The sequence below is a fragment of the Bombina bombina genome, chromosome 5, assembly GCF_027579735.1.
Source record: "Bombina bombina isolate aBomBom1 chromosome 5, aBomBom1.pri, whole genome shotgun sequence".
Taxonomy (NCBI): Eukaryota; Metazoa; Chordata; class Amphibia; order Anura; family Bombinatoridae; genus Bombina; species Bombina bombina.
This window is the reverse complement of record NC_069503.1, coordinates 876907205-876922656: the sequence shown is the minus strand read 5'-3', so window position 1 is coordinate 876922656 and position 15452 is coordinate 876907205. Positions and strand designations below refer to the sequence as shown.

Sequence of the window (15452 nt, the reverse complement as noted above, 5' to 3'; positions counted from 1 at the left end):
CAGGAGTCTAATGATGAGATTCAGAGTATGCCACAGCTTACTCCCCAAGCGTCCCAATCTTTAACGCCCGCTCAAGCAGTGCCCTGTACTTCTACTCTAGCTCCTGCTGGAGTTACTTTAAAAGAAATAGCTGCACTTATGTCTTCCACAATTTCTGATGCATTGTCTGCCTTTCCTATGCTACAAGGCAAACGTAAGAGGAAAGATAACCAGGTGGTCAGTGAGATTTCTGATGCTATGGTGGCAATCTTGGATCTATCCTCCCAGGGAACAGGAGGGTATAGAGGTTCTATCGGAAGGCGAAATTTCAGACTCAGGGAGTTCCTTACCTTTGACTGATTCAGAGGTTGTCTCTTTCAGGTTTAAACTAGAACACCTCCGCCTGTTACTCAGGGAGGTTTTGGTTACTTTATTTTTTTATTTATTAATTTTTTATTAAAGAAATTTCAAAACAGTACAGGAGAATGCACAGAGTAACTTAAAACATATTCGCGACTCTTCGAGCCACAAAGAATATCTGAGCATTAGGTCAAGCTTTACATTGTGAAAAGTCATTTCCAGTACATAAACAAATGATATTGAAAACCGAGATCCATATGCTATAAAACACATATATAATTTTGTTAGAGAATTTCACATGAGTCCAAATCAGAGCCTTGATCTGTATTTGAAATAAAGTTACTTCTGGGATAAGATTATGGGGCATGGATAGGGAGGGAAGATAAAACAAGGGAAATTGGGGGGGGGGGGGGGGTAAGGGGGAAAAACAAAAATCTGTAATGCCCATACATATAATGTCAGATCTTGCAATATAAAACCAAATAGAATAGTTAAAATAACGCAGGTAATATAGATTTGCCGATAATATAGATTTGCCGAGCCGCTGCCACCATTATTATTATTGCATACCTATTGAGGTAATAAGCTTATGTGTCCTTGTATCATATAAGATGTATATATGGTATAAATATAAGGGGTCCCAACTAAAGAGAAATCTAGGGTTACAAAGCATGTGATGTTTTATACTTGTATTGCTCCAAAGGAACATAATGTCCCAGAAAGACTCCATCCTTCCCAGGGTAAAATAGTAATGTCTCTCCAAAGTCAGTATTATATCTACCTGATTAAGCCAATTTTTAAAATTGGGTACTTGCGGGCTTTTCCATAATTTGGGGATTCGTTTTTTGCTGCATTAATCATGATTTGGGTAATATTATGTCTAATTTTACATTTAATGTCTAAAATATTGTTGAAGAGGAAAAGTTCTGTGGAAAAATTTGGGGAGAGGCCTATTACCTCACCTATGGTGGCGTGAACCTTTTTCCAAAACTGGTTTATTGGGGGGCATTCCCACCATATATGTAGCATTGTGCCTTCTTGTGAACAGCCTCTCCAACATTTGTTACTCGCGTTTTTAAACATGTGTGTTAATTTATATGGGGTTAAGTACCATCTAGTGAGGACTTTTATATTTGTTTCCAAATATAGGGCTGAATGAGCGGATTTTGCCGTGGCTTGGGACCAAAGTTTCCATTGTCTTGGTGGTATTTGTTTTTTTAGTTCTGTTTCCCATTTCTGGACATAGGTAGGTCTTGTGGGAAGGTGTATTTCCATGAGAAGCAGGTACATGGAAGATATCGTCCCTTTTTCCAGGGGGAGTTTTTTTTTTTTTTTCTTTTTTTTTTTCAACAAGCTTTATTTAAGTGAAAAGAAAAATATTACAAGAACAAAGAGCCCAACAGTTACATGCAATCAATCTAGGGGAAGGAGATTTTGAATTCGTATTGTCCTTAATGAGGGATGCAAAATGGTTTTTATAAGAAAAATAATAAATAAAAATAAAGTAAGAGTCCATGGAGGGCCCAGGCTAGGCCGGATTGTAATCTCCCTCTATCAGCAAACATTAACACCAATTGTCCTTGAGCATGTTCGCAGGCTCTCCGACAATATTTAGCTTGAATTTTCAACAATAATAAATTATAAATATTTGAACATAAACCATATATTAACGTTTAAGTAAGGTTGGGTATTAATCAACAATATAGTATGGAAACCGGATAAAGAAAAAAAGCTAGTCTAGAGATGGAAGGTAAGAAAAGGAGGGGGTGAGAGAGGAGAGAAAAAAAAAAAAAAAAAGGGGGGAGGGGGAGGCAGGAGATGTATCCTGAGCCCGCAGGCCAAAACTGATATGACTATTTTATTTCCACATGGACATCATTGTGTCATAAAAGGGTAATTTGTTGCACAATGAGTAATGCAGTTTTTCTAGTACGAGCAGCTCCTCCACAGCATTTCGCCATTCTGAGATAGTGGTATCTCTGAGGACTTCCACAATCTGGGAATAAGCCTCTTTGCTCCTGTGAGCATAATCAGGAGAAGCGCCCTTTTCTGCCTCTCCATCAGGGAGGTGCAAGAAGAGGAGGGTTTCGGGTGTGTTTGGTATTTGTATATTTAGTTTCTCCGTCATTGTCTCAAACACCGTTGACCAATAATTTGTTAATTTGGGACATGCCCACCAAATGTGTAGCAGTGTGCCTGTCTCGCCACAACATCTCCAGCAGGTCGCTGTGACCGATGGGAAGAGGCGGTGTAATCTTGATGGCGTGTAGTACCATCTGGTGAGTAATTTGAGCTGTATTTCTTGGACAGTTGCTGAGACGGAGGAGCACCGGACCATGCAGAATGACTTCAGCCATTCTTCTTCCTCATTTATGTTATGTAGATCGTTATTCCATGCTCTAGTGTATGTCGGTAACTGTGTGTCAGGTGGAGTGAGTAGTAGCTTATACACTTTTGAGATAATCCTCTTGGGTGGTGTTAGGCTTGTACAGAGAGATTCGTATGGGGTGAGGTCCCTGCAGAAATCATTTTTGTGTTTGTGGTGCATTAGGTAGTGGTGCAGTTGGTGATATCTCATCCATGATGTGAAGATGTCGCCGTAGCATTCTGCCATTTCCCTTTGAGGTCTAAGTTTACCATCAGCCAGTGCATTAAAAATAGAGCCCTGTCTCAGGCTGTGCCAGGGGGAGTTTTTTAATGCATTTCATTTCAAATGCCGTAAGGGGTCTCAGGAAATAATTTTTATTTCTATGGGTTAATATATAATGTCGCATCTGTAGATATTGAAGCCAGAATTGAAAACAGGGATATCCCTTTTCAATTAGCTCTCCCCTCGTGCAAACTTTACCCCCCATCACCAAGTTATGTATTGGTATTAGGTCCTGAAAGTCGCATGAGTCCTTCGCTATATTAGTGGTCCAGGATTTACCAGCCTTGAATTCTGTATTACAGAGTAATGTGGTGAGAGGTGATCTAGGTGAAGAAATTTTGGGTAATTTGTTGCGCATTAAGATCCAATCGGACCATGTGGCATTGAGAATGGATTAAAGCTTGATATTAGTAAATGCTGGCGGTAATGGTGACCAACAAAGTCCACCTAGGTGTGGGACATTAAGTAATTGGGACTCCAACTGGGTAACTTTTTTATTTATCAGTCTGCCCTGTCTGCACCAATCTACAACCCTGCTCAGAGATATTGCTAACTTGTACCAATATAAATTTGGTACTCCCAAACCACCCCCCTCCCTAGAGGTATATAAAGTGGTTTTGGAGTGCCTGGGTTGTTTCTTCTGCCATATGTAAGTGTTAATTACCCTTTGCAATTTTTGAATCTCCTTGGAGGTTCCTGTGATCGGGAGTGTTTGCATTATGTATAGTGCCTTGGGAAGCAGAGTCATTTTTGCTGCTGCTATCCTGCCCAGCCAAGAAATATTATTTCTAGGTAAACACCTAGAGGTTAGGTTATGAAATTCAGTTATCAGTTTATCATAGTTTATTTTACGCATTTCTTCTACATTAGAGGTTATCTGCACGCCCAGGTATTTTAAAGACTTATGGGTTATTTGGAAGAGATTCTCAGGTTTTATTATTGTGAGGGTATCAGCAGGGACATTTATGGGGTATAATTCCGATTTGTTCGGATTAACTAAAAAGTTGGACACTACTCCATACTCCACTAACTCCCTTTGGGTTGTTTAAAGCGAAAGTATTGGGGAGGTCAGTGTAAGTAAAATATCGTCCACAAACATTGCGAGTTTGTGTGACTGACCTTGAATTTGGATTCCAGTAATATCAGGATTATTTCTAATTTTAGTTGCTAAGGGTTCTAGGGATAAAACAAATAGGAGGGGGGACAATGGGCACCCCTGCCGAGTTCCATTGCGTATTTCAAAAGGCTCATAGAGGGCTCCGTTAATCCGTACCTGTGCAGTCGGGTTAGAATATAGGGAGAGGATTTGAGTTATAAATTTAGAGGGGAGTCCGAATTTTGATAAAGTGGCTTGTAAAAAGGTCCAATCTAGCCTATCAAAGGCCTTTTCCGCATCAGTTGATAGAAGTATTGCTGGGAGATTGGTGTGTCTGATGTGTTCTATAAGGGTAACTACTTTGCATGTATTATCTTTAGCCTCTCGTAGTGGTACAAAGCCCACTTGATCTCTATCAAGAGAGGTAGAAATTTATTTAGTCTAGAGGCCAAGATTTTAGCGTATATTTTAAGATCTACATTTAGTAAAGAGATGGGTCTGAAGTTAACCGGGGTGCTGGTCAGATATGTGATTAAATAGGGTCGTAAGGTGTGGGATTAATTGAGCTTTAAATGTCTTATAATAAAAGTTGGTATAGCCATCCGGGCCTGGGGCTTTATGAGCTTTCATTTTAGAAATAGCTACCGCAATTTCTTCGGGAGATATCGGGGCTTCTAATGCCTTAGAGTCCTCTGGAGAGAGTGTGGGGAGTTTAATATCACTTAAATAATTATCTCAGGCTATTTTGTGGGATTGTGAGGGCCTATCTGTATGTATATTATACAGTTTATGATAAAATTGTTTGAATATTTTTGCTATGCTTTTAGTGTCCTCTACTCGTGTTCCCTTATGAGTTGTAAGGGAGTGTATATATGTTTTTAATTGTTGTTTTTTTAAGGCTCTAGCTAATCGCTTGCCAGTTTTATTACTTTCCCCATATAATTTTTGCTGGATGAATAACTGTTTCCTACGGCATCAATTTGTAAGAGTTCATTAAATTCACTTCTCTTATCTTCAAGTTTCTTTTGAAGAGTGGTGTCACTGGGATTCAATTTGCATTAAAAGTCCAGGTCGGCCAACTCTAGTGCTAAGATTTCAAATTTTTCTCTTGCTAGTCTACGTTTGATAGCTCTAGATTTTATGAACTCACCTCGCATCTAGGCCTTGTGGGCTTCCCATACCATAGTTGGGCTTGTGTCTTGGGCAGTATTTATTGAAAAATAAGTGTCTATTTGTTTTGTAAATGCTTCTAAATCTTTCGGGTTTGTTAGAAGTGAATCATCTAATTTCCAGCAAAAAGGTTTAGCTAACATGGACGGCCACTGCAAAAAGCATTCCGTTAATGAGTGATCGGACCATGTGGTATGTTTTATATTGACTTTCTTGATATGAAATAGTGCATGATGGTCTATAAATAAATAATCTAATCTCGAATAACTTTTGTCGGGGTGGGAGAAGAAGGTATAATCTCTCAAGTCTGGGTTTAAGTATCTCCAAGTGTCGTGAAGGGTAAATAATTTGAGATTGCTCCAAATAGATTGGAGGGCTTTAGATGAGAGCTGGGACTTATTGTTGGAACAATATATTGAAGGGACAAGGGGAGTATTAAGGTCTCCTCCAAGAGCCAAAGAACCTTTTATTTCTTTCATGTAATTAGTAAGAGTCCATGAGCTAGTGACATATGGGATATACATTCCTACCAGGAGGGGCAAAGTTTCCCAAATCTCAAAATGCCTATAAATACACCCCTCACCACACCCACAATTCAGTTTTACAAACTTTGCCTCCCGTGGAGGTGGTGAAGTAAGTTTGTGCTAGATTCTACGTTGATATGCGCTTCGCAGCAGGCTGGAGCCCGGTTTTCCTCTCAGAGTGCAGTGAATGTCAGAGGGATGTGAAGAGAGTATTGCCTATTTGAATTCAATGGTCTCCTTCTACGGGATCTATTTCATAGGTTCTCTGTTATCGGTCGTAGAGATTCATCTCTTACCTCCCTTTTCAGATCGACGATATACTCTTATATACCATTACCTCTACTGATTCTCGTTTCAGTACTGGTTTGGCTATCTACTATATGTAGATGAGTGTCCTGGGGTAAGTAAGTCTTATTTTTTTGTGACACTCTAAGCTATGGTTGGGCACTTTATATGTAAAGTTCTAAATATTTGTCTTTAAACTTATATTTGCCATGATTCAGGATGATCAGTATTCCTTAATTCAGACAGTCAGTTTCATTATTTGGGATAATGCATATGAATGTTCATTTTTTCTTACCTTAAAAATTGTTTCAATTTATTTTTTTCCCTGTGGGCTGTTAGGCTCGCGGGGGCTGAAAATGCTTCAATTTATTGCGTCATTTTTGGCGCTGACTTTTTTGGCGCAAATTTTTTTTGACATTTCCGGCTCCCTAATTGACGCCGGAAGTTGTTCGTGTTTGCGTCATTTTTTTGACGTTTTTGCACCAAAAATGTCAGCGTCTCCGGATGTGGCTTCATTCTTAGTGCCAAAAAATGTAGGCGTTGTACTTAGCGCCAATAATGTGGGCGTCATTTTTGGCGCCAAAAAATGTGGACGTCATTCTTGTCTCCACCTTTTTTTCACATTATTTCAGTCTCATTTTTCATTGCTTCTGGTTGCTAGAGGCTTGTTCATTGGCATTTTTTTCCCATTCCTGAAACTGTCATTTAAGGAATTTGATAATTTTGCTTTAAATATTGTTTTTTTTCTATTACATATTGCAAGATTTCACTGTTAGTGTTTCAAAAACGATCTAAGGGATTCCTGTTGACTGAGTTCAGTCCTACCAAAGCTAAGTTCATTTATTTTAAAATGTTATGAATGTTTGTCTTTAGCTATGGTTTGTAATAAGTTATCATGATAAACTTTTACATGCAGAATCCGTTAGTATTTATGCTTTATATATTTGCTATTCTTTTTACATCTTATGTACAAGAATTACTTAGAAGATTTATAAGAATATTTTTCTGATTCTATTTTAAAGGCTTTGTCTGACATCGTGCCTTCTAATAAAATTTTTAGGTCTTTTTCAAACTTCTTTTTTTTTTTTTTTAATTATTGAAGTTTCAAATGACCAACAACATAATGATTTATCCTTCTCTGATGGTGTTTTTTCTCATTCAGAATTTTCTTCATCAGATATTGACACTAACAAATTCACTTTTTTTATTTTTTTATTAAAGTACAATTGTTCTTTGTTGAAAGGTGTTGATTATTTTGGAAATTAAGGTAATTAGTTCTTTCAGGGCTAACTAACATTTTATTTCTGTTTATTTATTCTTCTGTATTTTCAGAGGTTTTTTTCCAGTTCCTCATATTAGGGAATGGAATAGTCTTAGAATTTCCTTTTATTCCTTCTTTAAAGGTTTTAAACTATATTCTTTGCCGGCAGTTCATTTCAATTTTGAAGGTTCTCCAATTTAATGGGGCTCTCTCTACTCCTGCTAATTATGCTATTGTTTCTATAGCAAAATAGTATTTATTTTTCCTTATTTAAGGAAAATTATTTATTTTCAGGTACTTTTCTTGGTCCTGTGATTTATTTGAATGATGTTGCAATTACTTCATTTTTTCTGTTTACTTTAAAATCAAGTATCAGATTATGATTTATTTTAGCATTATTAAGGACAAAATCTTCTAGACTAGGTGCTGTTGCATTTGTCTTGTTGTTTTGCATTTGTTGATTATGCAAGTCCAGTGTGTTGACTGGTCCTTTAACTGGGTTAGCATGCTAATATTTTTTGCAAATGAGGTTTATTCTATGTCTTTAGCTGTTTTAGCTAGAATAATTTTGTGATTTCTAAAACATCCATATTTCTTTCTAAGATAATCAATTATTTGGTTTATAATTGGATTCAATTCTTAACTGTTACTCTGGCCTTCAAGATTGAGTTCCAAGACTAAACTTTAAGCTCATTAGTTTGGTTGTTCTTATTAAGGAACAAATTCCCAAGTAACATGTTTTTAATTGGAAATCTTTTTCAAAATCAGCTCCCTAAATTTGCAATGTATGTGCCGTATTCCAGCTTTGCTGGTAAGGGGCAGGTTAAGATTTTTTTTGAAATTTGTTGTTTTGCAAATTTCTTTGATTTTGGATACAGAATAAGGTTCAGAGTTAAACCGCCTGTGAGAAGTCGTTTTTCTCTTTGATATTCCAGCTATTCCAGTAAGGCTAACACTTTCAGTGTGTCTCGATCCTATATATTTTGGGATCATGTTGAAGCGCGGCTGATCACCCGTTGGGGCTCAAGTGCTGCTCAGACCTGGAATCTTCTGGGGTATTTCTTCCAGTTTCATTTTTAGGAACTGGGTTTTTGTTTTTTTTATTCAAACCTATTCATTGTTCCAACAATAGAAAATCTTTTTGTTATATAAATGTATCATCTTTTAGATTGGTATTTATATGATCTATTCTGCCTTTTGTTGGTCAGTGATGGCATTATTTGTTTTCATTAGATACAATAAATGCATATCTTCATTTTCTGTTTTCATTCAGATTATTTTCTGAGGCTGTGGAATCTCATATGATTCAACTTTGTTCTTTCAGGACATAGAGGATCTTTTTTTCAAAAGCTCTTGATTCCTCACACAAGGGTCACCTTTTTTAGGTTTCCAGATAGTTTGTGTCACTGTCTTTGTCTCTATCAGACAAGGGACAATTTTATTGGGTTCCGTCTGTCGGTACCTTTAGTCTCTATTATTTCCTTCAATTGCTATATATGCATAGAAGTTTTAGGTCTTATGGCCACAGCATTGGATTCAATTCCCTTTGCTCATTTTCAATAGAAATAACCTTTTCCAGTTTTTTATGCTGAATTATGGTGCAGGGATTCTAGGATTCCACATTTTAAATCTTCGAATCCTAATATTTATCTATCTTGATTTGGTGGTTAAGATCACCATCATTTAGTTCTACAGGTCTCTTCGTTTCTTTCAACCTGGGCCATGATCTTTACAGATGTGAGTCTTTTTGGTTGGGAGGCTGTCTGAGGATCTCTGTCAGCGCAAGGGGTTTGGAAATCTCAGGAGGCGAGATTACCATTTGATATTTTAGAACTCTGCGTTCTCAGAGTTTTTCAGTTAGTTTCTTTTTGAAGAAGAGACGTTTTTTGATTTTCAGACAATATCACTACTATGGTGTATGTCAATCATCAGGGTGGGACTATCAGTCCTTAGGCTGTGACAAAAGTGTCTCGGATATTAGCTTGGTCTAAATCCAGCTCCTATCTCAATTCTGTGTTTTTTTCCCCAGGTATAGATATTTGGGAAGCGGATTATCTCTGTTAATCAAGCTTTACATCCGGGAGAATGGTCTCTCATACCCAGATATGTTTTTAAATTTTTCAAATGTGAGCATTTCTAGAAATAGATCTGTTGGCATCTTATCTGAATAAAGAACTTCCCAGGTGCCTATTCAGGTCCGGGGGTCCTCAGGCGGAAGTAGTGTATGCATTGACATTTCTTTGGAATTATCTTTTTGCCTATTTCTTTCCGCCTCTAGTTTCTTCTTCCAAAGTGATTTCCAAAAATTCTTATGGAGTATTTGTTTGTTCCGCTGGCGGCTCCAGCATGGCCTCTCAGGTTTTGGTATGCGGATCTCATTCGGATGGCCAGTTGCCAACCTTGGACACTTCCGTTTTAACCAGACCACCTTTCTCAAGGCCCATTTTTTCCATCAGGATCTCAAATCATTAAATTTGAAGGGATGGAGATTGAATGATTGATTTTTAGTCATAGAGGTTTCTCTGACTCATTGATTAATACTATATTTCAGGCTCGTAAATCTGTCTCTAGAAAGATTTATTATCGAGTCTCGAAGACCTACTTTTCTTGGCATTCTTTTAAAATTCATAGAATTTTATAATTTTTTCAGGTTGGTTTGGATAAGGTTTTGTCTTCAGTTCTTTGATAGGACAAATCTCTTTTTTCACAGAAAGATTGCTAATCATCCTGATATTCATTGTTTTGTACAGGCTTTGGTCCGTATCAAGCCTGTCATTAATTCAATCTCTCCTCTTTGGAGTTTCAATTTGGTGCTGAGGGCTTTACAGGTTCCTCCGTTTGAAACTATGCATTTTCTGTACATTAAATTACTTTCTTGGAAAGGTATTGTTCCTTTTGGTTATTTCTTCTGCTAGAAGAGTTTTTTAAGGCAGTGTTACTTCCTGATATTCATCATTTTTGGTTTTGATTCGTATCAAACCTGTCATTAAGCCAATTTCTCCTCCTTGGAGTCTTAATTTGGTTCTGAAGGCTTTTCAGGCTCTTCTATTTGAGCATATGTTTGCTCTGGACATTATTTACTTTCATGGAAAGTATTGTTCTATTTGGACATCTCTTCAGCTAGAACAGTTTTTGAATTATCTGTTCTTTCTTGTGAATCTTTTTTCTGATTTTTTCATCAGGAAAAGGTGGTTTTCGCTGTCATTTCAATTCTTACCTAAAGTTGTATATTCTAACAACATTAGGGAGGACTTTTTGTTTTCCTAAGACTTCTTTGGTGAGATTCTTACTTTCTTTGGATATGGTAAGAGTTTTTGAAATTCTATGTTGAAGCTATTCAGATTTCAGATAGACTTCTAGTCTATTTGTTATCTTTTCTGGTCTTAGAAAGGTCAAAAGGCTTCTGCCATTTATTTTGGCTTCTTGCTTAAACTTTTGATTCATCATGCTTATTTGGAGTCGGGTGGATTCCCGCCTTGGAGGATTACGGCTCATTCTACTAGGTAAGTTTCTACTTCCTGGGCTTTTTAAGAATGAAGCTTCTGTTGATCAGACTTGCAAAGCAATGACTTGGTTTTCTTTGCATACTTTTACTATGTTCTACCATTTTGATGTTTTCTCTTCTTTAGAAGCAGTTTTGGTAGAATGGTACTTCAGGCAGCTGTTTCAGTTTGATTCTTCTGCTTATAATTTCAGTTTTTTTCATTATAAAAATTGAAACTTTTTTGATTTGGGTAGTGGATTAATTTTTCGGCGGAATTGGCTGTCTTTATTTTATCCCTCCCTCTCTAGTGACTCTTGCATGGAAGTTCCACATCTTGGGTATTTATTATCCCATACGTCACTAGCTCATGGACTCTTGCTAATTACATGAAAGAAAACATAATTTATGTAAGAACTTACCTGATAAATTCATTTTTTTCATATTAGCAAGAGTCCATGAGGCCCACCCTTTTTTGTGGTGGTTATGATTTTTTTGTATAAAGCACAATTATTCCAATTCCTTATTTTTTGATGCTTTCGCTCCTTTCTTATCACCCCACTTCTTGGCTATTCGTTAAATTGAATTGTGGGTGTGGTGAGGGGTGTATTTATAGGCATTTTAAGGTTTGGGAACTTTGCCCCTCCTGGTAGGAATGTATATCCCATACGTCACTAGCTCATGGACTCTTGCTAATATGAAAGAAATTAATTTATCAGGTAAGTTCTTACATAAATTATGGGTTTTTTTTTCAAATTTTTCATCATATTTTATAATTTTTTTTATAGTAAATTATAAAATATGATGAAAATAATGGTATTTTTAGAAGGTCCATTTAATGGCGAGCAAAACGGTATAGAATATGTGAGGGTACAGTAAATGAGTAATAGGAAATTTAGAGCTAAACAAACACAGCAGAAATCTAAAAATTAGCCTTGGTCCCAAACGGTCAGAAAATTGAAAAGTGCTGTGATCACTAAGGGGTTAACCACATCCATGTGCTTTTGCCTCCCATGACTGCTTATATTGAGTGAGCTCATAACATCAACATTATTGATAACAGTTTTTGCGTGAACAAATATAATGCAAACATACTTGCAGGGCGTTTCAAATACGACATACATATACACACACACACACACACACACACACACTTTTATAGTTAATGGGACATTCAACTGCTGGGTATAAATACAGTAGCATTGTTACTACTCACCATACTATTGTTTTCCCTCTTGTACCTACTGCTCTGTTTAAAGCTGTTCTTTTATTTTAACTCATTATAGAATCCAGTTCATAAAGCTCTGCATTTTATACTGGGTGCCGCCATCTTGTAGCTAGTGTATTGTTGCATCCTGTGATAGGAGCAGTGCACGTTCACAGATATGCTTTTTCACAGCTGTACCTTACACTTAAAGGGACATAATACTCATATGCTAAATCACTTGAAACTGATGCAGTATAACTGTAAAAAGCTGACAGGAAAATATCACCTGAGCATCTTTATGTAAAAAGAGAAGATATTTTACCTCACAATTTCCTCAGCTCAGCAGAGTAAGTTCTGTGTTAAAAGTTGTACTCAGCTGCAGGTAAAAAAAAAATCAGCAGTGCTGAGGTCATGAACTCTTTTACTGTGATCTCATGAGATTTCACTTAACTCTCATGAAATTTCATAGATTTCATTAAACTGAATAGGGAAATAACATGTGTGCACAAAGCTCACTCCCTTGCCTGTCCCGGGACAGACATACTGATTTGCTGCTTAAAGTCCTTTGCAATGGGGTTTGAATACTTGCAATGGGGTTTGAGGTAAAATATCTTTCTTTTTTACATAGAGATGTTCAGGTGATATTTTATAGTCAACTTTTTACAGCTATGCTGCATCACTTTCAAGTGCTTCAACATTTGGGTATCATGGCCCTATAAGTTTGTCTCACATAATAGAGAGCAGAAGTGTTACCTTTTTGCATTTTTTTGCTCATTTTAAAAGTTAAATAATAAATATAAGCTCAAAAATTGTGGCTCCCATTGTGTAGATGCAGAGCTTCACGTACTAATACTTAATAATAAAAATAAGAAAATGAGATTGAAGATAGCGGCAGGCGGAGGTGTAAAGAAAATAACATTGTGAGTAGTCACCATTCTATTGTAGTTGTAAATAGTAATTTAATTGTCTAAAACAGAAAACAGACAGTTGTAGTTAAAGGCACATTCAACACCAGAATTTTTGTTGTTTAAAAAGATAGATAATTCCTTTATTACCCATTACCCAGTTTTGCATAACTAACATAGTTATACAAATATACTTTTTACCTCTGTGATTACCTTCTATCTAAGCCTCTGAAAACTGCCCCCTTAATCCAGTTATTTTGACAGACTTGCATTTTAGCCAATCAGTGCTTACTCCTCTAGTGGTAAAAAAACTGTCAAAATGCATTCACATAAGAGGCGGCCTTCAAAGTCTAAGAAATTAGCTTATAAGCCTACCTGGTGAAAAAAGTAAATTGGAAAGTTGTTTGTTACATGCCCTATCTGAATCATGAAAGTTTATTTTGGACTTGACTGTCCCTTTAAGTTTAAGTAATCCTCTACTAAGGTTAGAGCTTGTGCAGTCTATATGGCTACTTTTTTTTTTGCTGATATATTATCCTTTGTTATGTAGGTACTGCTGATATGATTTCAGAAGACACCTCTAAAGGGCTCCATTCTCAAATATTTGCTGGCATGGATAGGACTCATCTGCTTATTTTACTGAGCACTATATTGTAAATTAAGTGTCTGTCCGTAGCAAAATGGATATTAGTGAACTCCCCTTAATGAGATACACAGTTCCCAAAGTAAAATTTTTAAACAATTCCTGAGGGTTTTTTAAATACTGACATGTCATTTTGTAGTTTATCGCCAGTCCAGCAAGCTTTAGAGTATCTGGCCCAAGATGAGCTGGATGTTTCTCGTTGTGTTCTGAATGGCCTACTTGTATATATTTAAAGAGGCATTAAGGTTAAGTAATCCTATATTACAATGAGATGTTGTTATGCAGTCAGGCTGGCTATTTTTATGCTTTGGCTCATAGCAAATGTAAATACTGAGTTTTCTGAGATCCAGAATCCCCTCAGTTTATACTCTTCTTCCCATAAGGGCTCTTCTCCATTTTGTTTTGGAGATAGAAGGCTTTTTTTTTTTGTCAATGTCTAATAGGTTACACAATTAAACTGCTATATGCAAGATTATAGCTTTTCAATTTTAAAAGGAAGTTCTTACCTGTGTAAGATTAAAAAATCAGCAACACATTTCCCTGTTAATCACTTCTGATGCCCTTTAAATATTTTATCCATGGGTTTGTAAAACAAGCCTCTGTTCCAAGTTTTTCTAGTCTTGTTCTGTTGTTATTTTTGGTTAAAACAATGAGACAACCATTTGTAGTTTTTATTTTGTCCAAATGGCTTTCTGTACTCTTATGTTACAATAGATAACAGAAAAATATAAACATATGAACTAGGGCTATCTAAGCAGAGAGGTTGGTGTTTTGTAAAAGAGTACATGTATTTCCACTGATATGTGTCTCGCTTTGCTAATTCACTGTCATTGTGGCAGAGAAAAAATAGGAACTAAAACTCATATGTAATAATTTCACTTCACCGATCTATAATATTTTTGTAAAAAACTAACTACTCTTGGTGATTGTTTTAAAGTCATATGCTGAAGTGGTATCCATTTTCTGTTTATCTATGCTTTCTCGTTTCTAATTGCGTCTTTGGTAAATGTACTATAAAATGAGGTTATAACAGACAAGGCTTCCTTTTCCTTCCTTTCTTATATATTTTTGTTTAACACTATTAAACTATTATTTACTACTATATTTTGCAGTTTATGGCTAACATTTTTATATTTTCCCGATGTACAGAGGATTTCCACAAAGTAAACCAATTTGCCTACTGGATGTTATCTTTTGGCTGTTAAAACAATGTGGACGACCTCAAACAGAATGCAGACACATGGCAATGCAGCTTGTCTTTGAATTTGTTCCATTATTACCAGGTATTATTATTTTTGTTTTGATTCAAACACTTTGTGTCATAGGTTAAATAGCTAATAATGCCACTAAATTTCAAGCTTTGTAGTTAAAAGGGGTTTATAAATGAAATGTATGTCTTCTGCATGCATGGGATTCTAAAGTAGACCAGGCAAATATTTTTTTTTTTTAAATTTATTATTTTTTATTTATGAAGCGCCAACATATATCACAGCACTGTCCATGGGTACATTACATTTAAATAAAACAATGATATAAAATTTGTAAGAGACAGGACAAAATTTACAAACACATACAGGAGGAATTGAGTGCCCTATTACCGTGGGAACAATCTAGAAGGGTAGGAGGTTGAGAAACAGGAGGTGAGGACTGGAAGATTGAGAAAGATGTTAATGCAGAGTGAGGTGAAATAAATTTTTCTTTCATGTAATTGGCAAGAGTCCATGAGCTAGTGACGTATGGGATATACAATCCTACCAGGAGGGGCCATGTTTCCCAAACCTCAAAATGCCTATAAATACACCCCTCGCCACAACCACAATTTAGTTTTACAAACTTTGCCTCCTATGGAGGTGGTGAAGTAAGTTTGTGCTTGATTTTCTTCTGTGATATG

The 15452-nt window shown here is 36.3% G+C and overlaps 1 protein-coding gene across 1 annotated transcript in view; it reads left to right on the top strand.

Annotated features, from left to right (window-relative positions):
• The window catches only part of PRKDC (protein kinase, DNA-activated, catalytic subunit), a 2064551-nt gene that overhangs the window by 779573 nt on the left and 1269526 nt on the right, over positions 1–15452 (top strand). The window contains 1 exon segment of the mRNA XM_053715028.1: positions 14711–14844. Within this exon segment, the coding sequence (XP_053571003.1) occupies positions 14711–14844 (134 nt within the window).